At 43.6% G+C, this 13994-nt stretch overlaps 1 protein-coding gene across 2 annotated transcripts in view; it reads left to right on the forward strand.

The window, feature by feature from the left end:
* tarbp2 (TAR (HIV) RNA binding protein 2) overlaps positions 1-13994 on the forward strand; it is a 16267-nt gene continuing 2273 nt past the window's right edge. Inside the window, exons 1-7 of one of the 2 annotated variants that reach the window (XM_014134050.3) lie at positions 1-237; positions 1021-1094; positions 8062-8305; positions 8513-8588; positions 12873-12990; positions 13247-13374; positions 13615-13807. In XM_014134050.3, coding sequence (XP_013989525.1) covers positions 185-237; positions 1021-1094; positions 8062-8305; positions 8513-8588; positions 12873-12990; positions 13247-13374; positions 13615-13807 — 886 coding nt within the window. In that variant the 5' untranslated portion in view covers positions 1-184. Of the gene's footprint in view, positions 238-1020; positions 1145-8061; positions 8306-8512; positions 8589-12872; positions 12991-13246; positions 13375-13614; positions 13808-13994 lie in introns of both variants that reach the window. The other variant, XM_014134052.3, reaches the window with a different exon arrangement.

Here is a 13994-nt window from a genome sequence, read left to right on the forward strand (position 1 = left end):
TTGACGACGTCATAAAATTCGCCAAACAGATGCTGTTTTTTTGGTGGGACGGGGAGAGCGAGGTGTCTCTTCACATGTCGCTGCCTCCACTGACTTGGAAAATATTAGCTAGCTCATGAAATCAAGTGTCAGTATTTGTTGGGGGGGGATTTGCAATCATTGGCTTCATCTCTGTCGATAGGGAATGAACGACGAGACAACACCGGGCAGTTGCAAGATAAACTCTGGGTGCTCCAGGTAAGCGTGTAGCGATGGCTAACTAGCATATGTAGCTAGCTAGGCGGTCCAGCATCTCACCTAGCTTGGCTAACTACATGTCCTCTAAGCACAAAGTGTTAGTAATATAGCAAAGTAAACCGATAGATTCATTTACAATTCAATGTCGGGCATTTTAAGAATTGCATTCTGTAGTTCAAGGCCAGGGTCTTTTTCAATAAACTGTCTGAGTTAGTTAGCTAACTAGCCAGCAGATTCGACCCGTTTGTTTACAGGTGCACTAGGGTCGGACAGCATTCCTGTGTATAATAAGAAACTATGGAGCCGGTGGGGTGCTCGGGGAAACGTACCTCAATCCAGAGATGGTAAAATGCATACTCCGAATTGTCCCATTATACCAACAGTTACATCAATAAGATTGAATGAGTGTTAGTTAAAAACAAGCAGTCATTCAATCTTGGTTGGGATAATGGGACAATTCGGAGTACAGCGAGTTTCTTATCCCTGGATTGATGTATGTTTTCCTGAGCCATATCTCCTGCCGGCTCCAGCTTGTCTTAATACAAGAGTGCTGTTCGACCCATGTGCAGCTGCAAGTGGGTCGGATCTGTTGGCTAACAAACCTCCCAGCTAGCCAACAAGTGTCTCTCTGTCTACCTGCCTGTTAGTCGTGCATCGGCACATGCAAGACTTCCTGTCTGCCTGTCAATCACGTCATGTCATAATTCCTCGGCGAGAAACATAACATACCGTTCCTCTGAACTGCTGAATGACAATTTCATCTCTCCATCTTTTTGTCCTCAGTATTGAGCAAATGCTGGCTGTGAACCCCGGCAAGACACCCATCAGTCTGCTACAGGAGTATGGAACGCGGATAGGTAAGGCAGAGATGGTCTAGGAATGCTTCCTCTTCTGTCTCAGAGTCTGGGTAAGGTTTCATTCTGTTCTGTCTTAGCTAGTTACCTACAACTATACCAAATGGACTGGTTTATCATCTGCTTATTTAATAGAATTAACACACTGCATCAATACAGGTACCTGCTGGTCACTAGTCAAATATATATTTTATACTGTAGTAGCCATAGAATTAGGACTTTGAGTACTAGAATGGACATGGCCTGTTTTTTTATGATGGGATGAAGGTCAGGTATTTTGGTCAGGGAGTTGGTCAACCCTGGTTTACCAGTGATGTAATAAGATATTGTGTAAAATAATGCATTTTAAGAATTTATCTGCACTCTTTGTTAGCTAGCTAGTCAGCCAGTTTCAGAGGAATGATTCCGGAACTTAATTAAATGAACTGACAAGATGCCAACATTCCATTCAAAACAATATAGTGAGTCAATAGGCATTTTTCAGCCCCCCCCCCCCCCCCCCAAAAGACCACTTCCTTCCACGCCAAGCAGTGTGTGACGATACCCAGTTGTCTGTAGTCTTCTGCGAAATTCAAACATTGGAGTTTACCCAGTCACTGCTCAATTTGCCCAAGTTTGGCGTTAGTGATTTGGCTATCGTTCACGAACATTCCCAGGCGAAGAGATCTGAACTTCATAAAAAGGATACAAGTTCTTCCACAAAGAATATCTTCAACAATCAAGGTAAGTTAGTACTTGAAGTGACCAGTTGAGATAGATAGCTAGCTAACGATAGCTAAGACGTTACCAAATTGGTTAGTGCTAACACGAGTTGGCTAACGTTACTTAAGATTTGTCAAACTTAGTTAATGTTAATAAGTTAGCTAGCTATTTGGCCAGCCACTGTTATCTATTTGTTTCTCGCTAGCTAGAGCCATCTCAGTAACGTTAAGAGTAGCAATGGTAACTTACTCGCAAACATCAATTTAATGTTGCTCTGTTCTTCTGAATATGCATTGTGAAACATGGTAGACCAGGAGGGGGCAGTGGTAGTATGGGCAAGGTGTCACATGAATGAAGAGCTCAAGTCACTGCAGGTTACGAGAGACGATAGGCAGTTTAATTGCTTAGTGTTGCAGTGGTTACAGTTTACCTGTAATTTTGTTCAGAATAATCAAACTCTGTATCTGTTCACCGTAGGACAAGTTCCTTTGTTTCTGATCTAAAGCTGGATAACAATGGCATGTTCTATATTAAAGTTGGTCAGTTCTGTTTTTAATGTGAGAATTGAAGAGAAGCAAACATGACCTTGCTGCTGCACGTTATCAAAAACATTGTATGATGACCCCCCTCCCCCTCCCCACATGTTATTTTAGATTACATTGCAAGCACCCAAGAAGCCTGTCATCGTAAATGGCTTATCTTGTTCAGCTGAGGGCGCTTTGTGCAATATGGTGGCTCAACTCTTCCAGACTGCACACTACACCACAATGGGGCTGAAGACCGTGTCAGCACCATTGCCTTGCACGGAGGTACTGCAGTTGTGGCATGGGCCAAGGACTCGGATGAGTTTTGAATGTGAGAATTTTTCATATTGTCAAAGAGAACACCCATTTTTGCATTTTTTTATGGGAACTCATATTACTGCACATAGTTATAAATTGATCCTGAATATTTTAATTACAAATTTTTAACCAGGGGAGTTGACCAGAGCCCATCTGAGGAAGCCAAGGACATCAGGCAGGAGTGGCATAAAACCCTCTCTTCACTAGAGGTCGACCGATTATGATTTTTCAGTACCGATTATTGGAGGGCCATTAAAAAGCCGATATCGATTAATCGGCCGATTTTTAATTTCTTTGTAATAATGACAATTACAACAATACTGAATGAACACTTATTTTAACTTAATATAATACATCAATAAAATCAATTTAGCCTCAAATAAATAATGAAACATGTTTAAATAATGCAAAAACAAAATGTTGGAGAAGAGAGTAAAAGTGCAATATGTGGCATGTAAGAAAGCTAACGTTTAAGTTCCTTGCTCAGAACATGAGAACATATGAAAGCTGGTGGTTCCTTTTAACATGAGTCTTCAATATTCCCAGGTAAGAAGCTTTAGGTTGTAGTTATTATAGGAATTATAGGACTATTTCTCTCTATACGATTTGTATTTCATATACCTTTGACTATTGGATGTTCTTATAGGCACTTTAGTATTGCCAGTGTAACAGTATAGCTTCCGTCCCTCTCCTCGCTCCTACCTGGGCTCGAACCAGGAACACATCGACAACAGCCACCCTCGAAGCAGCGTTACCCATGCAGAGCAAGGGGAACAACAACTCCAAGTCTCAGAGCGAGTGACGTTTGAAACGCTCTTAGCGCGCACCCACCTAACTAGCTAGCCATTTCACATCGGTTACACCAGCCTAATCTTGGGAGTTGATAGTCTTGCAGTCATAAACAGCGCAATGCTTGAAGCACAGCGAAGAGCTGCTGGCAAACGCACGAAAGTGCTGTTTGCATGAATGCTTACGAGCCTGCTGGTGCCTACCACCGCTCAGTCAGACTGCTCTATCAAATCATAAACTTAATTATAACATAATAACACACAGAAATACGAGCCTTGGGTCATTAATATGGTCGTATCCGGAAACTATCATCTCGAAAACGAAACGTTTTTTCTTCCAGTGAAATACGGAACCGTTCCGTATTTTATCTAACGGGTGGCATCCCGAAGTCTAAATATTCCTGTTACATTGCACAACCTTCAATGTTATGTCATAATTACGTAAAATTCTGGCAAATTAGTTGGCAGCGAGCCAGGCGGCCCAAACTGTTGCATATACCCTGAGTCTGCGTGCAATGAACGCAAAATGGCACGATTTCTCCTGGTTAATATTGCCTGCTAACCTGGATTTCTTTTAGCTAAATATGCAGGTTTAAAAATATATACTTCTGTGTATTGATTTTAAGAAAGGCATTGATGTTTATGGTTAGGAACAGTCGTGCAACGATTGTGCTTTTTTGCAAATGCGCTTTTGTTAAATCATCCCCCGTTTGGCGAAGTCGGCTGTCTTTGTTAGGAAGAAATAGTCTTCACACAGTTCGCAACGAGCCAGGTGGCCCAAACTGCTGCATATACCCTGACTCTGTTTGCAAGAGAAGTGACACATTTTCCCTAGTTAAAAGAAATTCATGTTAGCAGGCAATAGTAACTAAATATGCAGGTTTAAAAATATATACTTGTGTATTGATTTTAAGAAAGGCATTGATGTTTATGGTTGGAGCAACGTGTACCTAAGCGATTATATGCAACGCAGGACAGGCTAGATAAAGTAGTAATATCATCAACCATGTGTAGTTAACTAGTGATTATGATTGATTGTTTTTTATAAGATAAGTTTAATGCTAGCTAGCAACTTACCTTGGCTTCTTCCTGCATTCGCGTAACAGGCAGGCTCCTCGTGGAGTGCAATGTAAAGCAGGTGGTTAGAGCGTTGGACTAGTTAACCGTAAGGTTGCAAGATTGAATCCCTGAGCTGACAAGGTAAAAATCTGTCGTTCTGCCCCTGAACAAGGCAGTTAACCCACCGTTCCTAGGCCGTCATTGAAAATAAGAATGTGTTCTTAACTGACTTGCCTTTTTAAATAAAGGTTTAAAAAAAACTGCCAAATCGGCGTCCAAAAATACCGATTCCCGATTGTTATGAAAATTCCAATTAATCGGTCGACCTCTACTCTTTACCAAGCATTCCCTGTGAGTTAAATTGTCTTTTAAACAAGTTTGCATCCCCAGGATGTCCCTGTTTACGCTCACAAGTTGCCTTCACTCGTTTTGAAATTGATTGGACTAAAGTTTTACTATCTTGGTTGACACTCATCCCTTGTCTGTGTTTCAGGACCCCTTCCTGACATTACTGTGTCCTGCTGGACCAAGTTTGAGGAACATGTGACCACAGCCTGCCATTGCCATGGTTACTGCATGGACTCAAAGGAAATTATTCTGGTTGACTCTAGATTTGGTCCAATGCTCCATGGGTCAGTGCTGTCAGTGTCCCCAAACTCTCACCAGAGAGATTCTAGAACACCCAGATATGCTCCTGTATTCCTCCAGCTCTCAGTAAAATAAAATACATTGTACAGTAGTTCACTACTTGCACTCAGTTTTACCACTTGGAGAGCTTAAAGGTGTCACCAGCATTGTCATCTGCTATTGAGAAGGGCACAGTCGAGCAGTCTTGTCTGTCCACTATGGAAGGAAATGAGGAAACCACGTGTGACTGCTAGCTGTTTTAGGGAGGCATGCCACATGCGTGGGGTATCATCTAGCGAGGCCCTAGCCATGAGAATGCTTAAAGGTGAACGGCAAACCGAAGCTATGTGAAGGGGTCTTGAGCTTAAGCCGGAGGTTCTCCAGAACTACTCTGAATGAGTCGATGTCTCAGTCAAACATTGTGGTTTCGTTGTGCATCCAGATGCACCCCATCTCAGGGCAAACCATGATGGGAAAGTTTATGGCCCTTCTGCAGCGCGGCCCTTCAGGCTAGCTGAGATCAAGTGCCTGATGTTGAGTGTAACTGATGTGAAGCAGTTTGTCAATGGCCAGGCCAAGCTCAAACAGTCGCAAATATCACTAGCAAGTCCAGGGCCAACTGCCTGTAACCGGTTTAGAAGTGACATTACAGTAGAGAGAGTTTGGAGAGATGATTCTTTAGTAGCAGAGATGAGAGGAACCTGACTTCTTCTACACCTACAGGGATGTTTAGATAACTAATCAAAATTGTATGTAGAGGAATTTTATTTTTATTGAATTGTTTTCTTTGTCTATCCCGTGTGGTAGAGCATGGGGCTCGTAATGCCAGGGTCGTGGGTTCCATTCCCACGGGGGAAGCAGTACACAAAAGTATCAATCTATGCACTCACTACTGTATGTCGCTCTGGATAAGAGTGTCTGCTAAATGACTTAATGTAAATGCAATTAACATTGAATTAGAGTGAGTTACTGATTTAATTGTGATTTATTTTATAACTTACATGTCACATAATAAACGTATTTATTGAATAAAATCTTCAAGTGACGTTCTCTCTTTATCAAACACTACATCCCAAAACACTTAATGAAACCTATTTATCAGTACATATTCAATATCAAAACGATCCCAAATTCATATCTTGTCTGTGACCAGATCAATTTATAATAATAAATAAAAAATAAAAAAACAGATGTACACAGGTTTAAAGCAGTTATTTATCATGATCTAATTAATTGAACTAAAATCATTATTTTTGTGTGTGCACTGCCGTGCTTGAGCATGTTTTCACACTGGCTGATCACCGTTGAGATCCAGAGGTCCCTGGTAGTTCACCATTAAGCAGCAGTTCTTCCACAGTTGATTTGACAGCCTACCAGAGTGAGTGGGATAATCTTGTCCGAGACAAGATGCAGGTAGTTGGTCCAGGTTTATTATAATGCGGCTCATTTGAAGGCACACTCACGGCAAAGATGTCCGCCAACACCTTCTCCAGCCCAGCTGCTACTCGACAGCATTACAGAAATATCTTGTCCATGAGTGGCAGCTTCCTGTTGGGGCTTGGTGTTGCGCTTCCCGTTCCAGTCTTCTGGGCCTTGGACCAGTAGAGTCATCCTGGAGGTCAGAGGGGGAAATGGACTCCCAGAACACCATGAAGATCTTGTCTGAGTGGAACTGGCTATAGAACCTGAAGTCCTCAGTGGCTGCACAGCATCTTTGGAGCTGGAATGGTACAAAAAGCTGTTGGACTTGTAGCTCTTGTTCCTTGAGTCCACCTAATGCAGCATTCAATACACCTATTTTATATTGAACAACAAAAAAAATATATATATATATATATAAGTGCAACATGAACAATTTCAACGATTTTACTGAGTTCTGTCAATTTAAAATACATACATTAGGCCCTAATCTATTGATATCACATTACTGGGCAGGGGCACAGCCATGGGTGGGCCTGGGCCCAATTGGGAACCAGGCCCAGCCAATCAGAATGAGTTTTTTTCCCCACAAAATAGCTTTTATTTAAGAGAAATGCTCCTCGGTTTCATCAGCTGTCTGGGTGGCTGGTCTCAGACAATCCTGCAGGTGAAGAATCCAGATGTGGAGGTCCTGGACTGGTGTGGTTACACGTGGTCTGCGGTTGTAAGGCGGGTTGGACGTACTGCCAAAGGAGGGGCTTAAGTTGGAGCGCAGAGTGGCAGAAGAGACATGCAACCTGGCTAGCCAGTTTGATGCAGCTAATGTAATACCTGAACTATAGCAACTGTTTGCAGAACTACAACGCTGACCTACAACACATCATCAACCATCTGGAAAACCTAAGTTCATGTTACTCACCAGGGAGAGGAGGGCAGGCTTAGTCATGGGCCACTGCAGTCAGTGCAGAGGGACCAACACTTGTCAATAGCTGAGACATCCACCTCCTGTTCCCGGACATTGGTTCCCACTCACGCACTATCAAAGAGAGAGACGGAAGAATGCAGGCTCCCTCCCCAGTTGTTCCAGGAGAACCGACAGGGAACGGTCCACGTCTTAATGCGCGCACGGCCTTTTGGTGTTAAGTAGGTGTTGGCTGGGTTGAAATGCAGGCTATTGACTAAAGGTGCTCCCACGTAAAAATAGTGAAGTCTGGGCTCTCATCTGTTCTAATTGCTGTCACTTAAAGTGACAGCTGGGTATAATGGTATAAATGGTATAAAACCCGTATGAATTGTATTTATAACTAGTGCCGTCAAAGTATTCACACCCCTTGATTTATTCCACATTTTGTTACAGCCTGAATTCAAAATGTCTGCCAATATGGCAGCCATTTTCACCGCATTCTGAAACTGAGGGTTTGACATAACACCTCTAGTAATTTAATAGGATCTCTATGGTAGTAGCATGGTAGGATCTCAAGTGTTACACTCAATAGTGTCTGTGCTGCAACACTACCAATCCTTTTGTTCCAGGTAACACCCCAGTGTACGACCTGCTCAAGGCCGAGGGCCAGGCGCACCAACCCAACTTTACGTTCCGCGTGTCCGTGGGAGAGATCAGCTGCACCGGCCAGGGGCCCAGCAAGAAGGCTGCCAAACACAAGGCAGCAGAGGCCGCCCTGAAGATGATGAAAGGAGGACTAGGGGGACCAGTGGTGCTGGGAGAAGGATTGGGAGAAGGGTTTATTGGGGTGGAAGAGCCTTTGGATGGGGACAGGTGAGAGAAAATGAGAATGAGTAGTTGAACGCAGTGATAATTGGCTTATGTGGCGAGGCGATCTATTGGAAGCCAGGACGCAAAAAACACTGTAGACAAGTGCCTCTTATTTTTGGTAAAGTTGACCAACCATTTTATAATTGTGATAGATCGTGTGCTCTTGGTCAGTGTGGTGTAAATAAGGTTTTTCCTCTGCTGTTTCCCCAGTTCTCCATCAGAGATGAAGACTTCAGGAAGCGGCACGTCTCAGCAGTCAGAATGTAACCCTGTGGGAGCTCTGCAGGTGAGGTGCACCCTGAGGTCATTTTACAGATTAACTCAGTCCTCTCACAACTACATTTTGAACCCCTTTCAACTCAATCAGCTTAATTGCTATTAATGTGTGTACACAGTGCATTCGAAAAGTATTCAGACCCCTTGACTTGTTCCACATTGTTACGTTAATTTTATCAATTTTAGAGTAAGACTTAAGTTTTTTCCTCATCAATCTACACACACTACCCCATAATGAAAAGCGAAAGTTGTTTTTTTTTAAATGTTTTTGCAAATTGAATACAAAATAAAAAAACAGATACCTTATTTACTTAAGTATTCAGACCCTTTGCTATGAGACTCAACATTTCTCAAGTGCATCCTGTTTCCATTGATCAACCTTGTTTCGACAACTTGATTGCAGTTCGCCTGTGGTAAATTCAATTGATTGGACATTATTTGGAGAGGCACAAAACTGTCATAGGTTCCACAGTTGACAGTGAATGTCAGAGCAAACACCAAGCCATGAGGTCAAAGGAATTGTCCTTAGAGCTCCGAGACAGAATTGTCGAGGCACAGATCTAGGGAAGGGTACCAAAAAATGTCTACAGCATTGAAGGTACCCAAGAACACAGTGGCCTCCATTCTTAAATGGGTGAAATTTGGAACTACCAAGCCTCTTCCTAGAGCTGGCTGCCTGGCCAAACTGAGCAATCGGGGGAGAAGGGCCTTGGTCAGGGAGGTGACCAAGAACCCGATGGTCACTCTGACAGAGCTTCAGAGTTCCTATGGGAGAACCTTCCAGAAGGACAACTATCTCTGCAGCACTCCACCAATCTTGGAGTTTGCCAAAAGGCACCTAAAGGACTCTCAGACCATGAGGAAACCAAGATTGAACTCTTTGGCCTGAATGCCAAGCGTCACGCCTGGAGGAAACCTGGCACCATCCCTACGGTGAAGCATTGTTGGTGGTAGCATCATGCTGTGGGGATGTTTTTCAGCGGCAGGGACTGGGAAACTAGTCAGGATCGACGCAAAGATGAACAGAGCAAGGTACAGAGATCCTTGATGACAACTTACTCAGGACCTCAGACTGGGGAAAGCGTTCACCTTCCAACAGGACAACGACCTTAGGCACACAGCAAGACAACGCAGGAGTGGCTTCAAGACAAGTCCTTGAGTGGCCCAGCCAGAGCCCAGACTTGAACCCGATCTAACATCTCTTGAGAGACCTGAAAACAGCTGTGCAGCGACACTCCCCATCCAACCTGACATGGCTTGAGGGTCTGCAGAGAAAAATGGGGGAAACTCCCCAAATACAGGTACAGTGAGGGGGAAAAAGTATTTGATCCCCTGCTGATTTTGTACGTTTGCCCACTGACAAAGAAATGATCAGTCTATAATTTTAATGGTAGGTTTATTTAAACAGTGAGAGACAGAATAACAACAAAAAAATCCTGAAAAACGCATGTCAAAAATGTTATACATTGATTTGCATTTTAATAAGGGAAATAAGTATTTGACCCTCTCTCAATCAGAAAGATTTCTGGCTCCCAGGTGTCTTTCATACAGGTAACGAGTTGAGATTAGGACCACACTCTTAAAGGGAGTGCTCCTAATCTCAGCTTGTTACCTGTATAAGAGACACCTGTCCACAGAAGCAATCAATCAATCAGATTCCAAACTCTCCACCATGGCCAAGACCAAAGAGCTCTCCAAGGATGTCAGGGACAAGATTGTAGACCTACACAAGGCTGGAATGGGCTACAAGACCATCGCCAAGCAGCTTGGTGAGAAGGTGACAACAGTTGGTGCGATTATTCGCAAATGGAAGAAACACAATAGAACTGTCAATCTCCCTCGGCCTGGGGCTCCATGCAAGATCTCACCTCGTGGAGTTGCAATGATCATGAGAACGGTGAGGAATCAGCCCAGAACTACACGGGAGGATCTTGTCAATGATCTCAAGGTAGCTGGGACCATAGTCACCAAGAAAACAATTGGTGTAACACTATGCCGTGAAGGACTGAAATCCTGCAGGTGCAATCAGGATCAAGGTCAGAAATCAAGGTGCCCCTGCTCAAGAAGGCACATATACATGCCCGTCTGAAGTTTGCCAATGAACATCTGAATGATTTAGAGAACTGGGTGAAAGTGTTGTGGTCAGATGAGACCAAAATGGAGCTCTTTGGCATCAACTCAACTCGCCGTGTTTGGAGGAGGAGGAATGCTGCCTATGACCTCAAGAACACTGTGCTTTGGGGGTGTTTTTCTGCTAAGGGGACAGGACAACTTCACCGCATCAAAGGGACGATAGATGGGGTCATGTACCGTCAAATCTTGGGTGAGAACCTCCTTCCCTCAGCCAGGGCATTGAAAATGGGTCGTGGATGGGTATTCCAGCATGACAATGACCCAAAACACACGGCCAAGGCAACAAAGGAGTGGCTCAAGAAGAAGCACATTAAGGTCCTGGAGTGGCCTAGCCAGTCTCCAGACCTTAATCCCATAGAAAATCTGTGGAGGGAGCTGAAGGTTTGAGTTGCCAAACGTCAGCCTCGAAACCTTAATGACTTAAATACTTTTCCCCTCACTGTATGAGCTTGTAGTGATCGTACCCAAGAAGACTCAAGGCTGTAATTCCTGCATAAGGTGCTGCAACAAAGTACTGAGTAAAGGGTCTGAATACTTACAGTACCAGTCAAGTTTGGACACACCTACTCATTCCAGAGTTTTTCTTTATTTACTATTTTCTACATTGTAGAATAATTGTGAAGACGTCAAATATGGAATCATGTAGTAACCAAAAAAAAGTGTTAAACAAATGAAAATATATTTTATTTTCTTCAAAGTAGCCATCCTTTGCCTTGACAGCTTTGCACACTCTTGGCATTCTCTCAACCAGCTTCATGAGGTAGTCACCTGGAATGCATTTCAATTAACAGGTGTGCCTTGTTAATTTGTGGAATTTCTGTCCTTAATGTGTTTGAGCCAATCAGTTGTGTTGTGACAAGGTAGGGGTGGTATACAGAAGACAGCCCTATTTGGTCTTTTACCAAGTCCATATTATGGCAAGAGCAGCTCAAATAAGCAAAGACTAATTACAGTCAATTACTTTACGACATGAAGGTCAGTCAATATGGAACATTTTTAACTTTTTTGTTTTGTTTATTACATGATTCCATATATTTCATAGTTTGTCTTCACTATTATTCAACAATGTAGAAAATAGTAAAAAATAAACCCTGGAATGAGTAGGTGTGTGAACTTTTGACTGGTACTGTGTGTAAATGTGATATTTCAGTTTAATTTTCTACACCTGTTTTGGCTTTGTCATTATGGGATATTGTGTGTAGATTGATGAGGGGGGAAAAAACAATTTAATCAATTTTAGAATACGGCTGTGGGAAAGTTAAGGGGTTTGAATACTTTCCGAATACACTGTATGTATAGATCAGGATTTTACAACTCTGTTCCTGGAAAGCTACCCTCCTGTAGGTTTTCACTCCAACCCTGTTCCTGGAAAGCTACCCTCCTGTAGGTTTTCACTCCAACCCTGTTCCTGGAAAGCTACCCTCCTGTAGGTTTTCACTCCAACCCTGTTCCTGGAAAGCTACCCTCCTGTAGGTTTTCACTCCAACCCTGTTCCTGGAAAGCTACCCTCCTGTAGGTTTTCACTCCAACCCTGTTCCTGGAAAGCTACCCTCCTGTAGGTTTTCACTCCAACCCTGTTCCTGGAAAGCTACCCTCCTGTAGGTTTTCACTCCAACCCTGTTCCTGGAAAGCTACCCTCCTGTAGGTTTTCACTCCAACCCTGTTCCTGGAAAGCTACCCTCCTGTAGGTTTTCACTCCAACCCTGTTCCTGGAAAGCTACCCTCCTGTAGGTTTTCACTCCAACCCTGTTCCTGGAAAGCTACCCTCCTGAAGGTTTTCACTCTAATCTAGCACACCTGATTCTAATAGCTGGTTGATAAACTGATTTAAAAAAAATTGTAGAACTTTGTTTGGAGCGTAAACCTACGAGGGTAGCTCTCCAGGAGCAGGGTTGGAGTTAAAACCTACAGGAGGGTAGCTTTCCAGGAACAGGGTTGGAGTTAAAACCTACGAGGGTAGCTCTCCAGGAACAGGGTTGCAGAGCCCGGCTATAGATGTATACTGTGTCAGTCAATCTCCGAACCGCTTTTCCCAAATCCTCTTTTCTCCCAAACCCTCCTACCTTTACAGAGGATAATGGCGTTAATTGTGAAGCAAAAATGTAAAGGTAAATGAATCTCCCACTTTATGGATACATGACTTTGTGTGTTTCACTGAAAGGAGCTGGTGGTTCAGAAAGGCTGGCGTCTGCCAGAGTACACCGTGACCCAAGAGTCGGGTCCTGCCCACCGCAAGGAGTTCACCATGACGTGCCGGGTCGAGAGATTCGTTGAAATTGGTAAATATAACTTTGGTTCTGCCCTTTTCAATATGTCATGGATTTGTTTTTTTACATTACACATTAGGTATATTGTATGCCCTTGTGTAGCACATGATTCAATTGGTCAACTAACCAGGAAGTGAAATCAGGCATGCTAGTTCTGGAATAGAATCCATGGAATGGCTGGGGGGTACTTTTAGCAGATGTTTGGGGAAACTGTTACATGAAGCAATTCTGTGTCTTAGTACGAACATCCAGCCTGTCTGTCCCACAGGCAGTGGCACATCGAAGAAGCTAGCCAAGCGGAATGCAGCAGCTAAGATGTTGTCCAGGATCCATGATGTTCCTGTAGACCTGAGGAGCAGCCACGAGACTGAGCCTGAGGACGACACTTTTATCATGGTGAGACAGCGACCTGTTGACGGCCTCTCTGAGACAATATTGCTGCTGTGCTCGCTTCCTGACAGGTCATCGTTGCAAATAAGTGTCTGTTCTTAAGACTTTCCTGTATAAACAAATGAAATATTGTTGGTCGCATACACACGTTTTGGCAGATGTTGCGGGTGTAGCGAAATGCTTGTTAAATGAATGTGAGGTTGCCTGAGCATCTCTCATGGTACCATTGTCTCCTCTGGTGGGCAGAACATGGGCAGCAGGGTGGAGGCAGGGAAGTGTAAAGGTCTGGGTTGTACCTGGGACTCTCTGAGGAACTCTGCTGGGGAGAAGATTCTGCAGCTGAGGAGCCACCCTCTGGGCATGCCCAGCTCTGACTTCTGCTCTCTGCTACACGACCTTTCAGAGGAGCAGCGCTTTGACGTCAGCTACCTCGACATAGGTAAATAATATCCCCCTCATCACTGAGGCCAATTCACGTATAGATTCCTGTTTTCAAAGTGTCTGTGGTAGGAGCGTTTATCTACGATCACATCCCTGTCTATATATTTTTCCTTGTGATCAAAAATGCCACTGGGCTCCAGAAAGGACTGATATAGTTGACTCAGTAAACTATCATCTTGGCTAAA

Source organism: Salmo salar, chromosome 12, assembly GCF_965601325.2.
Source record: "Salmo salar chromosome 12, fSalSal1, whole genome shotgun sequence".
Taxonomy (NCBI): Eukaryota; Metazoa; Chordata; class Actinopteri; order Salmoniformes; family Salmonidae; genus Salmo; species Salmo salar.